The sequence below is a fragment of the Panthera tigris genome, chromosome C1 (genome assembly GCF_018350195.1).
Source record: "Panthera tigris isolate Pti1 chromosome C1, P.tigris_Pti1_mat1.1, whole genome shotgun sequence".
In the NCBI taxonomy this organism is placed as follows: Eukaryota; Metazoa; Chordata; class Mammalia; order Carnivora; family Felidae; genus Panthera; species Panthera tigris.
In genome coordinates this window covers 14,858,484-14,874,856 of record NC_056667.1, presented here as the reverse complement: position 1 = coordinate 14,874,856, position 16,373 = coordinate 14,858,484, and the positions used below count along the sequence as shown (strand labels likewise).

Genomic DNA, 16,373 nt, shown 5'->3' with positions numbered 1-16,373 from the left:
TATTCCCTAACTTCCCCGGCCTCAGTTTTCGCGTCTGGAAAGTGGAAGAATAAAATCCGAGGCTCCAGGTTTGCCATCAGCTTAAATGTGCAATACTCCTAAGTGCCTGCTAACACTCGTCCTCTTCTTTCTTCTCAATCTACTGATTGGGGCCATCCAAGAACCCATCAAACAACCCAGTAAGCCCAGGAAACCAGACGGATCGAGACCAGGGCGGCGCGAGCACGTCAACTGTGGCCGGTGCGCCGCGCGTCCAAGGGGAAGAAGGGTCCGGAGCGACAAGCCGCCGCCGAGCTCCCCCAAACCATCCCTCTCCTCCCCTCTGCGAAGGAGACCCCGCCGCGGTGCAGGCCGCCGCAGCCGGACGATCACCCCGGCAACGCCGCCTTCCGGTCTGCTCGGCCCCGCCCACTTCCGGTGCCGGCGCGGCGCGTCATCGCCTGGGGACAGAGAGCGGGTCTCGCGAAGGGCGGTGCGGGGGCGCGGTCCCGGGTGGAGGGCGGCGGAGCTCCGGGGGCGCGCGGCCTGACCTCGGCGTCGCCGCCGGCACGCGGCCATGGAGAGCGGAGGGCGGCCCTCGCTGGGCCAGTTCATCCTCCTGGGCGCCAGCTCTGTCGTCACCGCCGTCCTGTACTCCGTGTACCGGCAGAAGGCCCAGGTCGCCCAAGAGCTCAAGGTCAGTGCTGGAGCCAGCCTGGCCTCGGCCGGGTCACCCCTGCCCCCGGTCCTGGTGAGCCCACGGTTCGCCTTGGGCCGCTCCAGCGTGGGAAACTTGGCCAAAGGGGAAACCGGCCCTGACAGGTGTCGCTCCGCCAGTCCCTGCAAGAGCTAGGACCAGAATTCGGGTTTCGTAATAACCGTTTCACTGCCCCCTTTCCTCCGAAGCCCCTCTCATTACTCGGAATCTCGATTTCATGACTTTATTCGACAACTATTTGTTGACCACCGACTCTGCTCCAGGCCCTCGGGGACCAAAGTCCCTCCCCTCACGGAGATCGCATTCTGGTACAAGCAGACAGACAGTAACAAGTACATCAGATGGTATGACAGATGGGGAGAAAAATGCTACAAAATAATGTGGGGAAGAGAGGAAATGCAATGCTGGAGAAAGGGAGGTTTGCTATTTTAAATAAGGTGACATTTAACAGAGCCCAGGAGGAGGTGAGGGAGACCGTGCAGGTGTCTAGGGGAAGAACAATTCAGATGGAGGCGATAGCAAGTGCAGAAACCCTAGACTTTGCCCATTTATGTAACTACTCAGTTCCTTGCTTCTACAGACTCTTCCTTTTTAATATTTTAGTTATTTTAAAAATAACTCTTCCTTGGGCTGCCCTTTACAGCTTAGCACCTTCTCATCTTTTTTTTTTTTTTCATCACGATAATTTTTTGAGGTAGAGAAAATGACAGTTCCCTCCAGATTGCAAAGCAGGAAATTGAGAGTCAGAGGAAAGGTCTTACAGCTGGTCTGGTTGGAACTTAACGTGAGGTCTTTTGATTCCAAGTGTGGGATTTTTTTTTTTTTTTTTTTTCCGATTGACCACATTGCTTAATTGTGAATGTCTGGCCCATGAGAGATGGACCTCTTTAGGTCGGAGGCAGGGTCTCATTTGTGCTTTGTCTTTCTTTCCTTCTAGGTTCTAACTCCATGCTTGACGAGTGATAGATGCTCAGTAAATGTTTGTCGATTCCTTTTGGCTGAAATGTCCCAATATCGCAGTTAGGGCTTAACTTGACATTTATTTGAAGAAGGATTCCTAAACCAGACTCAGCTCATTATCATCATATCGTTTTCAGTGGAATCCCTGCTATCGAGGGGCGTGTTGGAATCCATCTGGAATGAACTGGGTTACCACGCAGTTGGATTTGTGGTGCATATGGCCTCCTCGTGAGATTCCAGCTGCCCAGTTGTTTTTCTGATTATAAATAAGTCACTCCTGAAGTGATTGGCTGGGAGTGTAACTGATAACTTCACTCGCTGCCTCTCAAAGTCAGAAATCAGGTTGGCATCAGGCTGGCTGAATGTGGGAGCTTTGAAACCGTGAACTCTCCAGGATCCGTTTTCGAAAAGTCTTGCCAGTTAGTTCCCAAATGAGGATGAAAAAGCCCCTTCCTGGAAAGAGTCGGGATTCCTAACATTTTAGAGTCTATTCTCTTGATCAGACTGCAAAACTTCCAGAGGAGGTTTGAGTCTTATCCTTCTGGATCTCTCATGGCGATGGGAATACATACTGCATGCCTGCTATGTGCCCGTCCCTGGGCTAGGCTCTCCCACACCTTAAGCTTCATTTAGTACACCTAAAACTCCGGTGAGATTTTTCTCCCCAGGTTTTTAAAAAGTTTTTTAATGTTTACTTATATTTTGAGAGAGAGAGAGGGAGATGGAGGGGCAGAGAGATAGAAACAGAGTCTGAAGCAGGCCCCAGGCTCTGAGCTGTCAGCACAGAGCCCAATGCGGGGCTCGAACTCACGAGCTGTGAGACCATGACCTGAGCTGAAGTCGGGCGCTTAACTGGCGGAGCCACCCAGGCGCCCCATTTTCTCCCCAGTTTTTTGAAAGTTTTGGAAAGGGAGACTCAGGTAAATTAAGTTGCTCAAAGTCATAGCAGATACACTGGAGCTTGATTCAACCCCAGGTCTTTCTGACCCTATTCCCACTCATCTTTAAAAAAAATTCTAGGGGCGCCCAGGTGGCTCAGCGGGTTAAGCATCCGACTTCGGCTCAGGTCATCATCTCACGGGTCCGTGAGTTCGAGCCCCGTATCGGGCTCTGTGCTGACAGCTCAGAGCCTGGGGCCTGTTTTGGATTCTGTGTCTCCCCCTGTCTCTCTCCTCCCCCGTTCATGCTCTGTCTGTCTCTTCTCAAAAATAAATAAACGTTAAAAAAAAAATTAAAATCTAACTGGCCATTCTGTGGTGGATACTTTCCCAGTTGTGTGACTTCAAGCAAATCACTTCACCTCTCTGAGCCTCCGTTTCCTTGTCTGTAGTTGGGGATAATAATGTCTACTGTATAGGGATACATGAACGTATGCACCTAAAGTGTCTAGCTTAGTGCCTGATGTATACAGCTGACCTTGGAACAACATGGGTTTGAACTGTCCGGGTCCACTTATCCGCAGATTTTTTTCCGATAAATACAGGACGGCAAATGTATTTTCTCTTAACGATTTTTTAAAAAAATACTTTTTTTTCTCTATCTTGCTTTAGTACAGGAATACAGTGTAAAGTACGTATACAAAAATATGTATTGGTTGACTGCTTATGTTATCAGTAAGGCTTCTCGTCAAAGTAGGCTATGAATAGTTAAGTTATATACAGATTTTCAAGTGTGGGGGGGCATCGGTACCCCTAACCCCTGCATTGTTCAAGGGTCAACTGTAGTGGGTCTGAGTGGTTATTCTCTAATGTATTCATCAGACACCTATTGGGCGCCTGCTATGGGTCAGGCACTGTTCTCGCCACTAGGGGGGGACAGCAGTGAACAACACAAGCAAGGTCCCATCTCCCAGAGTTGAATAGTCCGGGGGAGGGAGACAGATAACAAACAAGTCGATAGACTGTAAGCGTGAGTTGCTAGGCTGCTATTTGTATTATCCTCACAGGGTAGGTGGTTAATAAGTTTGTATTGATGTGGCTCCTGTCGTTTACTGTATAGCACTAGCCTCACCTTACAGTGACCTCAGAGTGCCAAGTCCCCCCTCACTCCCAGAGGCTTTACTTGCCTGGCCTCTTCAGATTTGTTGGCGGCGATATGCCGCAAGTAGGGAGTGTCCTTCCTTCATCCCTGAACGCCCAGCGCCCAGCACAGTGCCTGGCGCATGGATGCTCAGGACACGGTCATTGATTTTATTAATTCTGTCTTGTTTGTGATGCAGCGGGCGCCAGGCGTGGTGGGTCCCCACGCACGGTAGGTCGGAGGCCGAACGGAAGGAGGGGTGGCAGGAGTAGGGAGGTGGCAGTGGCGGTCACCGTGCTCGCCTGCTTGTCCAGGGGTAGGACGGCGAACGGGAAAGCGGGAGAATAGCGCCAGCAAACAGAGCCTCACCCTGCAAAGTGAAGGCTCCCCTTTCCTGCCATGCGTAACGGGGAGCACGGATGGAGACCTGCTCAGAGACCCCGCTGCCCGGGCCACTGCCACGCGTCTGGCACCCGTTTAGGTGCTTTACACGTAAGCCCTTTGGATGCGCAGTTCGGTGTCGTCAGGAAGAGATTAAATCATGGTCAGTCTATGGTATGAAAGCTGATAAGTACCTTTGCTGTTTTCACCAAAAGAAGTTAAAATGCAAAGGAGGGTGTATTTCCAATAACAGGAGAAAGAATGTCCACGGCACCCCGGTCTCTAGATGGCACACGCCTGGTTATGTGGTACAACTTCTGGGACACAGCTTGGGGATGTGGTTCTCCACGTGCTCCTTCCTGCCTGATTTCCTCATTCTCCCGACATGAGACAAGCAAACAGTCATTTTCTTGTTTGGCCTTTAGGTTTGATAGAACGCGCAGTACTCATCAGTCAGCGTAATATGTTGTTTGCATTTAGGGAGCGAAAAGAATCCACTTGGGTGAAGACTTGAAGAGCATTCTTTCAGAAGCTCCAGGAAAATGTGTGCCTTATGCAGTTATTGAAGGTATGTTTATTTATTGGCAAAATTAAAAACTTCCTCTTCTAAAAGTTTGATAAAAATCTTGGCTGACATTGAGGGCCTTTTGTAGCCTTGGGGCAGTGGTCCAGAACTTGGGCTTCAGGGTCAGAAAGACCTGGGTTTTTGCTGTGTGATCCTGGGGGCAACCACCGAACCTTTCTGAACCTCCCTTGCCCCATCTGTAAAGGAATTCCTCCCTTACAGGGCTGTTGTAAAGCTGAAATGAGGGATCCTTGTAAAGTGCTTTAGCAGAGCGCCCGCAAAACATAACCTGCCGTGATAATCATTTTCATCATTTTGATTAATTAAGCTCAAACCAGACAAAATGTAAATCACCGTAAAAGGAGAGGGCGGAAGAATTCTTCAGAAGGCGAATAATTTGTTTCCGTTTAGGAGCTGTCCGATCGGTTAAAGAAACGCTTAACAGCCAGTTCGTGGAGAATTGCAAGGGAGTGATTCAGCGGCTGACCCTGCAGGAGCACAAGATGGTGTGGAATCGAACCACCCACCTCTGGTACGCATCCCCTCTCGCCTCGCCACCCCTCACGGTTGGTCGGCTCAGACGCTGGTGTCCCACACAGACCAGTTTCTTCATGCTGACAGCGTGCTCAGACCTCTTCCATCAGAGTCCCCGAGGCATCTTGTTCAAATGCAGGTTCCTGGGCTGCGTTCCAGACCTACCGAGCCAGCATTCGCACCGTGGGGGGCGTGGAATCTGTTGGTATGCCCACTGAGTTTGAGAACCACCGATTTATGGCGTGGGTTCATGAATTCAGCATCTATTGCAACAGTTTTGTGCCATCACACAGACAACCGTTTTTCCAACTGACCTAGTTTTTTGTGTGGTGTTGTTTTGTTCTGTATTTTGTTTTTTATCGTGGTAAGAGCGCGTAACGTGAGATCTACCCTTCTGGCACGTTTGGGAGCGTGGCGGGCAGTGCTGTTACAGCACATCTCCAGACTTTCTTCACCTCGTATAACTGAAACTTTATACCCATTGGACAACAACTCCCGTTTTCTTCTTCCCCAGCCCCCGGTGACCACAATCTGCTCTCTGTTTCTGAGCGTGACATTTTCAGATCGTCGTGTACGTGGAATCATGCAGCGTTTGTCTTTCTGCTGAGTGGCCCAGTTCGCTCAGCACGACGTGCTCTAGGCTCATCCCTGTTGTCGTCACAGACGGCAGAGTGTCCGTCTTTTCTGTGGCCGAGTGATGTCCCACTGTGTGCGTGTCACGTTTTCTTTAACCACTCAGCCGCTGACGGGCACCCAGGTTGTTTCCGTGTCTTGGCTCCCATGACCAACGCTGCAGGCAACAGGGGAGTGCAGCTACCTCTTTGAGATCCTGATCCCAGTTCTTTGGGATGTAACCCCAGAGGGTTGGGATTGCCGGATCATATGGTAGTTTTTGTTTGTTTGTTTGTTTTTTAATGTTTGTTTATCTCGTGAGAGAGAGAGAGAGAGAGTGCGTGCAAGCGGGGGAGGGGCAGAGAAGGGGCGACAGAGGATCCCAAGCGGACTCTGTGCTGACAGCAGAGAGCCCGACGCAGGGCTGGAACTCATGAGCCGTGAGGTCATGACCTGAGTCGAAGTCAGATGCTTAGCTGACTGAGCCACCTGGGCACCTTTGTCGTAGTTCTATTTTTAATTTTTTTAAAGAAATCGGATATTTGAATGTGGCAAAGAGAAATAAATGGCAGAGGTGACCTGTGACAGTGTTTATTGCCCACTGGTATTGCCCGAGAACCTAAAAAATTGAGCTTCCCTATTATGAGGTACACGGATAGTAGCGATTTGTGTGTATTCTTCTAGGTATTTCAAACTTTATCCTGTCCTGGCATTTCGGTCATCCCGTCTCTGCCTGGGCATGAAGTGTTTGCTGTCCTTCATTTTATCTTGGGCTCTCTTGCTGTCTTAGGAATGACTGCTCAAAGATCATTCACCAGAGGACCAATACGGTGCCCTTTGACCTGGTACCCCACGAGGACAGCGTGGACATGGCCGTGCGAGTGCTGAAGCCCCTGGACTCCCAGGATCTGGGCCTGGAGACTGTGTACGAGAAGTTCCACCCCTCCATCCAGTCCTTCACTGATGTCATCGGCCACTATATCAGCGGCGAGCGGCCCAAAGGCATCCAGGAGACCGAGGAGATGCTGAAGGTTGGGGCCACGCTCACGGGGGTCGGCGAGCTGGTCCTGGACAACAACTCCGTCCGCCTGCAGCCCCCCAAGCAGGGCATGCAGTACTATCTAAGCAGCCAGGACTTTGACAGCCTGCTGCAGAGGCAGGAGTCGAGCGTCAGGCTCTGGAAGGTCCTGACGCTGGTCTTCGGCTTTGCCACATGCGCGGCCCTCTTCTTCGTCCTCCGAAAGCACTATCTGCAGCGGCAGGAACGGCTGCGCCTCAGGCAGATGGAGAAGGAGTTCCAGGAGCACGAGGCCCAGCTGCTGAGCCGCGCCAAGCCTGAGGACAGGGAGAGTCTGAAGAGCGCCTGCGTCGTGTGTCTGAGCAACTTCAAGTCCTGCGTCTTTCTGGAGTGTGGGCACGTTTGTTCCTGTGCCGAGTGCTACCGCGCCTTGCCGGAGCCCAAGAGGTGCCCCATCTGCAGACAGGAGATCACCCGGGTGATTCCCTTGTTCAACAGCTAACAGTCTGGAAGCCCCACAGGTAGACGTGAAGGGACCCCCCCTCCCCCCAACCTTCTCAGGAATTTTCGTCTTGAGGCCTTTAGCAGAGCAGTGATGGGGGCAGCTGTTAACCCAGGTACGACCGAGGGAGGGGACTGGGGGAGTCCGATCTCACGCCTCTAGCACTAGATGATGCCTTTCCACCCTGAGGGGGACCCTTCCAGCACTGCCTCAGAATCCCAGCCCCACCCTGGCTGGGTGTGGTGGCCTTGCATTCCTTCCCGGAACCTGAGGAGTGTGCGTGTGACTGACAGCACCTCATCACTCAAGGGCCCGAGCCAGTGACCTCTGGCTCTTCTGTTCCGGTGTCTTCTGGTCCTTTCTGGGGAATTGCTCGTTCCTGTGGACTTCAGCCTTGAGTGACTCAGCCAGCAGGGAGGCAGAAGTCGGGCTCTGGGTGCGGTGTATGTCTGGAGGAGCTGCCTCTGAAAAGACTCTCAGTCTTGCTTGTACCCCAGGAGGAAGCCAGGCTGGCCGCGTCACTCGTGTCCCTTTCCCTCACCGGCTTACCTCTTAGATGTGTGCACATGTGTCTCAGGACGGAAGAGAGTGAAGTCTGGCATTTGCCTTCTACCTAAAAGATGGGAACTGGTCGGCAAGCTGAAGAGCGGTCACTTGAAGGGACAGTTGCGCTGTCTTGCGGTCCCTGGTGGTGAAGACGGCAGCTTGGCCGTGGCCCTTCCGGTGATCTAAAGGCAGGGCCGTCAGAGCGCTCCTCCGGCCCTGGTTGGGACCTCCCGAGACCTGAGGGGGCCGAGGGCTGGCTCCAGCTCTCCCGGCCTGAGATCAGCTGGAAAGGCATCGCCACCTGAAGGAAGCGGTAAGGCCTCTGCAGCCCCGGCCTCCCGGCCGTCTCCGCTTCCCTCCAAGGCTGTCACCGAGGACAAGCAGCCAGCCAGCACCCTGAGCACAGAGCCTTTTCCAGGGTCCCGCCTCCTCACGTGGGAAAGTTAACATCCCGTGGGTGTAATCACATCGCCCCCTCTGGATTGCCGTTCACCCCCTCACCTGCCAGACGAGGAGGGGAACCTCTCACCCCCTCCGGGGAGTCACAGTCTTGTACACAGCTCTTCTCTCCCTTCCCTGGCTCTGAACATCCATCCCCATCCTCCTCTTGTGTGGGGGCGGTGGGGGTGCTCTCAGGGGGCTGACTCCAGTTCTATGCAGCATCCAGTGTGGACAGCACAAATTAAACACGTTACAACCAAGTGTTAGCCTGTTGCTTTGTCAACAAAAGTTCGATGGTTGGGCTGAGGCTTGCCCGAGATGGAATGGAATCCCGCCGCGGTGGGATGATCTAGGGACCTCAAGGCCTCTGTGCGTATCTTCTTTCTCTGTAGAGAGGTGGCTGGGGGCTCCCACGCACAGGTGGTGTGCAGCTTGGGGAGGCGGAGGCCTGGGGGAGGGCGTTCCAGAGGCCAGTCTGTAGGTGGCGCTGGCCTCACTGAGACAGCCAGTCTTTGAAGAAGTCCTGACCAGAGGGGCAGTGAGACCTTGGGACAGCCTTGGGGGGCTGGAGGATAGCGGGGAGGAAACTGACGTTCAGAGTGTTGTACTCTGTGCTCTTTCAAGCTTTAATTTCAAGGCAGGTTAATCCTCACAAAACCTGCAGGCTCTCATGGCATCTCTCACAGTCAAGGAACTAGCCCAAGAGGGGAAGTTCACTGGGCTGGGGGCTTGCAGCTGGTAGGTGCTGGCTCTACATTTAAACTGCCAAGATGTTTTCAAAGCCCCCTCCTGCTGTGGCAGTGGGGCTGGCTAATTTCCTCCGTGTGCGGGAATATCCCACAAGGTATTGCTCCCATGTTAGCGGAGGGGCCGGCTGTGCAGGAACAGGCAGACGCGAGAACCCTTGTGCCTGTACCAAGTCCTGTCCGGTCAGGTGGGAAGAGTTTGGGTTTCCATGGAGCTGCCTTGGGGGTCAGCCAGGGTGAGGGGGTGGCCGAGCGTCCTGAAAGCACCTGCCCCCTTTGTCCTGTCCTTCAGGCCTTTGGCAGAGGGTGAACGAGCCGCCTGCGGTGGGTGTGCATGGCAGTCTACCAAGAGTTCAGCCCTCGGCACAGATTTCATGCGAAAAATCAGACCAGAGTGATCGAAGAGGGAAGGCAGCCTGCTCTACGCCAGCCCCGCTCAGATCTGGGCAGATCGCATCTGCCCCAAGTGTTTTTTCCAAGTGGAGCTGGGGGAGACCCACAGCAGCACACTGTCCCTGCCCTAGGAAGTGACAGCCGGTTGGGAACATGGGCACACATATCCTCAGGTTCTGGATTTGAGGTCCCTGCTAGGTCCTAGCCCAGCTGGGGCTGGGACTGTCACAGTCTCGTTCACCTGTGTCAGTTCCCACCTTCCATCCCGGGAGCCTCGTCTCCAAGAAGGTTGAACAGGACCTATGCTGGACGGAGATGGGCCCAGGCTGGGAGCAGGGCATGACAGGGGGGTGAGGACATAGCGGTTAGTTCTGGACTGGCCTTGGGATAGTTGAGAGTTTTCAATTCCTTGCTGATTCAACCCTTACGCTCACCACTTTAATCCTAGGCAAACAGCTTTGGAAGTCATCCTGAATAACCACTCCTGGCTTTGAACGTCTGCTAGGCACTTCATATGTGTTAATGCGTGTGGTCTACGAAGCGGATATTGTCATCCCCAGTTTACAAGTGAGAAAAGGGAGGGTTATGTTTGTGCTTACAGCCACACATCCTCAGGAGCCAGGCAGCGTTAGCTTCCTTACAGGCCTTGTTTCTTAGACTTAGGGCAAGCAATCAGGGGAGACTGAATCACCCCTTTTTACAGGTTATGTGATGTGCTGAAGGCTACCAAGGTCTGACTATAATGCCTAATGTGATAAAAGACCAAAGGCAGTTCGTCTTTTATCACATGAAGCCTGAGAGGCTAAGAAGGGAAGTTGTCCAACAGACAACTGAGTATTACAGACACATAGTGTTTTCCAAGCCAGTCAGCACATTAACAATCACGAGTCACACCCTGGTTTTACATACCACAGGGTAAGGCTTTGAGGTTCCCTAGCTTATCTTGATGAAACAGGAGCTGGAAGGCAGGTCTTTGGAATCCTAACCCATTCAGAATTATGATAGAATATTCTAGAAGCAACAATATGTGGAACAACTAAAAAGCAAATAACATGCAGAAAAATTAAGCAAACAACAGCACAACAAACTTGGCCAATCTGACACCCTTTATCACCCTGGTCTTAGGCCATGAAACCCCCAATTGGGTGATGGATCCAGTGCTGATCCCACAGGGCCTCTGGAATGCTCAGAGGAAGAGTTTGGTATCATTGACGAGCACTTACTCATCTAACAAACACGTGCTAAATGTATATTCTGTGCCTGGAGATGCAAAAATGAATAAAACAGCCTCTGCCCTCAAAGGGCTCAGAGTTGTCTTAATAAACCCCAACTGTCTGAAAGGCAAGTAAACCCTATTGGACGGGTGTGGTGACTCTCAGTTGTTGGGAATATATGTGGTCCACACAATAGCGTAGCTAGGATGGGCCTTTGAAATTGGCCTGGTTAGAGCAGATTCCCTGACCATTGAAAATAAACCATCCAAGGGCACCACATCATTGCTGAAGGGGAGCCAAGCGGAGAAGATCTACCCCACAGAGCCCAGAATGACCTACTTGAAACACCAAGTTGATCGTGTCCCTTCTCTGCTTAAAGCCCTTCCCCAGGCTCCCTGTCATCTCCAGGCCCAAGCCCTGACTCGTCCATGGCATCTGCAGGCCTGTGTGACCCAGCCCCGGGCCACCTCTCCAGGCCTCTCTTTCTCACACCTGTGGCTCCGGCAGCAAAGGCACTGAGGTTGCTTAAATGTGCCATGCTGAGTCCTGCCTCTGGAACCCCAGATCTTTCTTCACCTTGCTAACATCTACTCACCCTTGAAAACTCAGCTTTAGGTGGTGTCTCCTCCCTTCCTAGATGCCTAGGCAGAGTTAGAGCCCCTTCCCCTGAGATTCCCTAATAGAGTCTTCCCTTTCCTGCCCTTAACCGAATTGCCCACGTCTTGGGCAGTTTCCGTATCTTAGTTCTTGCCAGGCACGATGTTTTGGTCATCACTGTGCACTAATTAGAGCTAACTTCGGGCTTGCTCTTTGCTAGGTACTCACTAAATGCTGCACGTGACTGATGCCATTTAACCCGCTGTGAGTTACGTGTTTGCATCATTCTTCCTTTAAAGAAAAGGAAACCAAGGCCCAGAGAGGTCAGGGATCTTGCCAAGCTCACAAGAGAGACAAGATTTAAGCCCAGGCGGTCTCACTCCAAGCCCAAGAGCTTAAGCAATGAGTGTATGTGGAGTGAGTGAGTTGACTAGTGAGGGAAATAGGTGTGGGGAACATGGTTCTGGAAGGCTGCCTGGGGCCGGGGGCGGTTATTGGACCAGAGATCTGGGCCATGACTTGGTTGTAAGGAGTGAGGGAAGAACCCCTCTTAGGGCCTCGAGCCAACGTGGATAAATTGTGTCAGAGAAACATCACGTCCAGCAAGCTGACCAGAACCTTGAGGACTCCACACAAAGTTGGGACAACGTCCCTGTGTGGTGGGAAATAGTCTGGACTGGCAGCACGAAGGCTGGCCTGCTCTCAGGTCCTGGCTGTGTTGCTGTGTGATTTTAACGGAGTGATCTAACCTCTCTGGGCCTCAGCTCTATCTAGAAAAGGAGCAAGTCAGATTAGAAGTTTCCAAGTCTCCATCCAGCTCTGACAGTTGGCGTCTCAGAGATGGGAATGCATGAGGGAGTGAGGAGGGCAGTTGTGAGGCTCTCTTTGGGGCTGCTGCTCTGACAGATGAGATGTGGGCCCTCTTCAGGCTTAGCTGCCCGCAAACAGCCTCAGGACCACGTTCCCACGAAGCTGGGGAGATCAGCACATTTTCTCTCTAATTAGATAGTGGTAACTTATCAATTTTGAATGGGAGAAGTTTCGATGTATGATGTCCTGAATTGCTCCCTGGAGTGCTCATTAGTCACTTCCCCTGCAGCTGCCTTATTGTTTTCCAGATGCCAGCCGAGGGACCTGGCATTTCCCTTCTCCAAGAGTAGGGCGCACGAGGCTGAGCTAGTGACACTGGCTTTGGGCAGAGGGGCTGACTGGGCCTGGGTGAGGGTCCGCCTGGTGAAACTACAAGGCCTTCATCGCTTACCCTTTATCCTCTGTCCCTTCCGGAGCGGCCTCCCATTATGTTCCTCAAATTCAGATCCCTCCAGGGTTGGGCCGTGACTCTGGAGGGCCACAACCGAACTCAACAAGCATTCATTAGGCACCTCATGTGCCAGGCACCCTGTATCCGTAAACCTGAATGCTCTCTAGGCTGCGGGGAGGGAGTTAAAAATGAGGTCATATTAATCTTCATGTCCAAGTCGCCACAATTGCAGGCCTCCCATCCCCTCATCATCTTTCCTAGTATTTAAAGTGCTTCATAGGGTGGAGCTTCATAAATGCTTGCAATAAGTTTGTCCATAGTCTTTATTTTTTCCTACCCTTCCTGATTCAGGACTCTGCCGGCCATCTGTCCTAGTGCTGCAGTGTCTACCATGACCTCCAGGTGGCGCTGTGTCCCCACGGTTGAGGACGGCTCGAGGACTCGGGTGTAAACCAAGGCGCGTTTCCAAAGGTCAATTTTCTCTTCCGCTCCGGGTGGGGAACAGGCCTCAGAGGCCTGAGAGCCCAGTCAGAGGAGGATCCTGGGCTGCTGATCCCAGGGCCAGCGGGCCACAACCCGGAAAGGGGGACAATCAGGGATTTTCTCTTGGGTTCCTTCCTTTCTCTGCCCGAAGGAAGCTGGGTGCAGATGTGAAAGTTTTGAGAAGCCCAGAAAATTCTGGAGGGGGGGGGGGAACAATCCCACATTTCTCCCCCGATAATTTTCCAGGCATTCACATCTTTAAATATACTAACCCAGGCTTCTTTCAACAAAAATGAGATATGCATAATGCATCACATGTTCTTAAAATACCTAGATGACTTCATACTGGTAAAGGATGCTGAAAAAAAATTGTATGGCATAGATTCTGATTCTCCCCTCCACCGGAAGCCTTTTTTTCCGCGGAGAAATCCTGCTTCTCTCAGCCTGGCCTGCCGTCCTTGCTCTTGTCTCTTCTGTGCTATCTTTGCCTTTGGCCCCTCGTCCATGTACCCAGCTCCTCTGGCCCCTTCTAGGCTGCTTGTATGAGACACAGCTGTCCAACTGCTTTCCTTGGCAGTCCTGCCTCTTGTCTGCCCTGTTTGCCTCTTGCTTTCCAGTGTGTGTTAGAGTGTCTTCCTCTGCGTGTGGATCTGTCTTCCTCCTCGAGGCTTCCTTTAGGCTCTCTGCTTCTGTGGGTGTATTTCTCACCCATGCCTGGCACCTGCCCTCGCAGACGGGATTTCCTTCTTCCACAGTCCCTGCTCAGCTCCGGGTCTGGCAGGGCAGAATGGGGAGGGCCTCTGTGACCGTGCGGTGACCGCTTCTCAATTCCACTCTCCCTATTACATAGGAAGTTCCTTTCCTCAGAAGAAAGGGCCCTTCTGTCCACTCCTGGCAGGCTTTGGGTGGTAAGACTCCCAGCATGGAGCTGTCCCCTGCTCTTATCTGAGTGACCCAACAGCCCCTCATCCAATCCACACAATCTCCCTTTGAGGCTGGTCTGGTTACCCGCCCCCCCCCCCCATTTTATAGCTGAGAGGAATTCTGGCTCAGAGGGGGAAGTGACTGCCTCAAAGTCACACAGGTAGGAAGGGGTGTAGCTGGGAGTGACCCCGGGTCTTCTGATTTACTCTCTTTCACTTGCTCTTCACCGGGTCCAGTAGATAGATCTCTGTGCTGGGAGGCCTGGGGTCTTGGTCAGGGCTCTCTCTCCAGCCAGGCAGTTCACCTTCCTTGTTTGGGACTGACTTTTCCCTACCGTATGGTGGAAAGTGTCTCTCCTCTGCCCTGCCAACCTTACCGGTCCTCATGGACATTAAATGATGTTGCATCCATGGGATGGAAAAGTGCTTGAATAACAGTCCATGGAGGCAGAAGGGTCCAGAGCCTTGCACAGCCCCCCAGTGAGCTCAGAAGTCAGTCCATGGAGGCAGAAGGGTCCAGAGCCTTGCACAGCCCCCCAGTGGGCTCAGAAGTCAATGGCCACTTTCCTCTGCACAGGCTTGAGCTGCCACAGGTCTGACCCCAGGTTTGGGGGAGAGTCAGGGGTGAGGGCCTCTGGGCTTAAGATGTTAAAAGCCTTTTTATTGTCACAGGAGACTGGTGGGGAATGTCCTTTATAGGACCAGTCCTACATTCTTCATCTAAGGGGCCGTAAGGGTTCAGAGATCCCCTGGAAACCGGGTCCACAATTTTCTGCTACTGGGAAAGAGAATCTATCTCTTTTATCAGATTTCCAAGGAGTCCTCAGCCTGCAAGAGGTTTGGACTCTTTAAAATTTTTTATTTTTATTTTTACACTTATTTATTTTTGATAGAGACAGAGCACAAGTGGGGGAGGGGCAGAGAGAGGAGACACAGAATCCAAAGCAGGCTCCAGGCTCTGAGCTGTCAGCACAGAGCCCGATGAGGGGCTCGAACTCACCAGCCTTGAGATCATGACCTGAGCCAAAGTCGGATGCCTAACCGACTGAGCCACCCAGGTGCCCCAGGTTTGGACTCTTTAATCTACACCCCCTCCATATCTGTGGGTAGGAGGCCTGAGGTGCAGAGACCAGAAGAGGCTTGTCCCTGGTTTCTTGATTCTTAGATGTCCTCAGGGAGGCAGTGTTGCCCAACAGTTGGGAACTCAGCCTTGAGTCAGACCTGCTGCCTCTCCTGCGCTGTGCAGCTTTGGGCCTGCTGCTCAACTTTTCTGGCCTCAGGCCCTTACAGATGGTATAAGATAGATGACAGTCACTCCCCAACGTAATCAGGAGCGTAGAGACGTCTAGAGCCATTGGCATGATCCCAGGGCAGGGTAAGCTCTTAGTAGCGATCGGGTAGTAGGAGTTTGGGATCGGGAGGTGGTGGTGACCCTTTCTGAACTTGCTGGAGTCAGCTCCTTCTTAGTCCCCTTTAGCTCAGCTCATTCATTGCTCTGGTGAAGTCAGGGGCTCTTTGGTCAGCAGACTCTGGGGCTCTTGGGAGCTCTGAACAGGAGAACCCCAGTGGGTGAGTAAATTATTCAGAACGCAGCCAGACCACAGTTCCCAGCCTCCTGAGCCTCCCCCATTTGTCCACAAGGCTAAAGTTGTACCTGCCCTTGTCTGTTCCCAGGGTCGTGCATACATGCAAAAGCACTATGGCACCAGGCCTGTTTGCCGCCCTCTTCTCCTTTCCCAGCTGGAGAGGGACTATTGTTTTCCAGGGTGGCACAGAGCCCCAGCGTCCCCACCCGCTCCTTCTGGGCTGGGGATGGTAGGCAGAGCCTGCTGTCTTAGAGTTCAGGACCCCTCCCTCCATCCCCCATGTGAGGCTGTGGAGTGATGAGGGGAGAGGAGAGCACAGTCAGGACACCGGTCATCCCCTTTCATGTTCTGGTGACATCTGTCTCCTAAACTCCTCCCAGCTGTCCTCACGGCTCCTGAAGGGCCCGTGGGACTCTTACTTTGTGGGTTGTTGGTACGATAAAAACTAAATAGGTTACCCTCTGATCCTTTTATTTACTTTATCTTAAAGACACACAGCAAACTTCCTTGTTGAGAAAGCCCTTTTATTTTCTGACTAGTTGTGCTCGGTGCAGCTCCCCTCCCCCATATAATCCTGGGTGTGCCAGGTGATGCAGCGAGAAGAGCCAGAGTCCCGGGTTCCAGCAAGCCCCATCTGGGCCCCAGTCTCCCCGTCCATAATGGGAGGAGGTTGGAAGAGGTGACCTCCAGGAGTGGCTTCACATTGAGCTGTCTAGGGCTCTGGGCATTCTTTGGAGACCCTTTAGGGAGTATGGGGGGGGGGCGCCCACAGTGTGGGTCTTGAGCCCCTAGTAACTTGCCTGTTACCATTTTCTCCTAAGATTTTTTTTTTAAGAAAGTGTCTTGGTGATTAAACAAGTAAAGAAAAGATGCTAAGAGTCTTTTGAGTTGTACC

The 16,373-nt window shown here is 52.4% G+C and overlaps 1 protein-coding gene across 2 annotated transcripts; it reads left to right on the top strand.

The window, feature by feature from the left end:
• The first annotated feature begins 428 nt into the window (after positions 1–428).
• MUL1 (mitochondrial E3 ubiquitin protein ligase 1) lies at positions 429–8,535 on the top strand. 2 transcript variants are annotated; one of them, XM_007083750.2, is made up of 4 exons: positions 429–676; positions 4,538–4,625; positions 5,034–5,154; positions 6,559–8,535. In XM_007083750.2, exons 1-4 carry the CDS (start codon positions 557–559, stop codon positions 7,286–7,288), a joined length of 1,059 nt encoding a protein of 352 aa, XP_007083812.1. In that variant the 5' UTR covers positions 429–556; the 3' UTR covers positions 7,289–8,535. The 2 variants fall into 2 exon arrangements, with proteins under 2 accessions (XP_007083812.1, XP_042852611.1); XM_042996677.1 differs by lacking the exon at positions 429–676 and adding an exon at positions 705–1,041.
• The last annotated feature ends 7,838 nt before the right edge of the window (positions 8,536–16,373 follow it).

Bases quoted from the DNA above. Each gene is read 5' to 3' on its own strand.
- MUL1 (XM_007083750.2), top strand. From the start codon at position 557: ATGGAGAGCGGAGGGCGGCCCTCGCTGGGCCAGTTCATCCTCCTGGGC. The intron at 4,626-5,033 runs GTATGTTTATTT...GTTTCCGTTTAG, and splicing joins GCCTTATGCAGTTATTGAAG to GAGCTGTCCGATCGGTTAAA. The intron at 5,155-6,558 runs GTACGCATCCCC...TTGCTGTCTTAG, and splicing joins AATCGAACCACCCACCTCTG to GAATGACTGCTCAAAGATCA.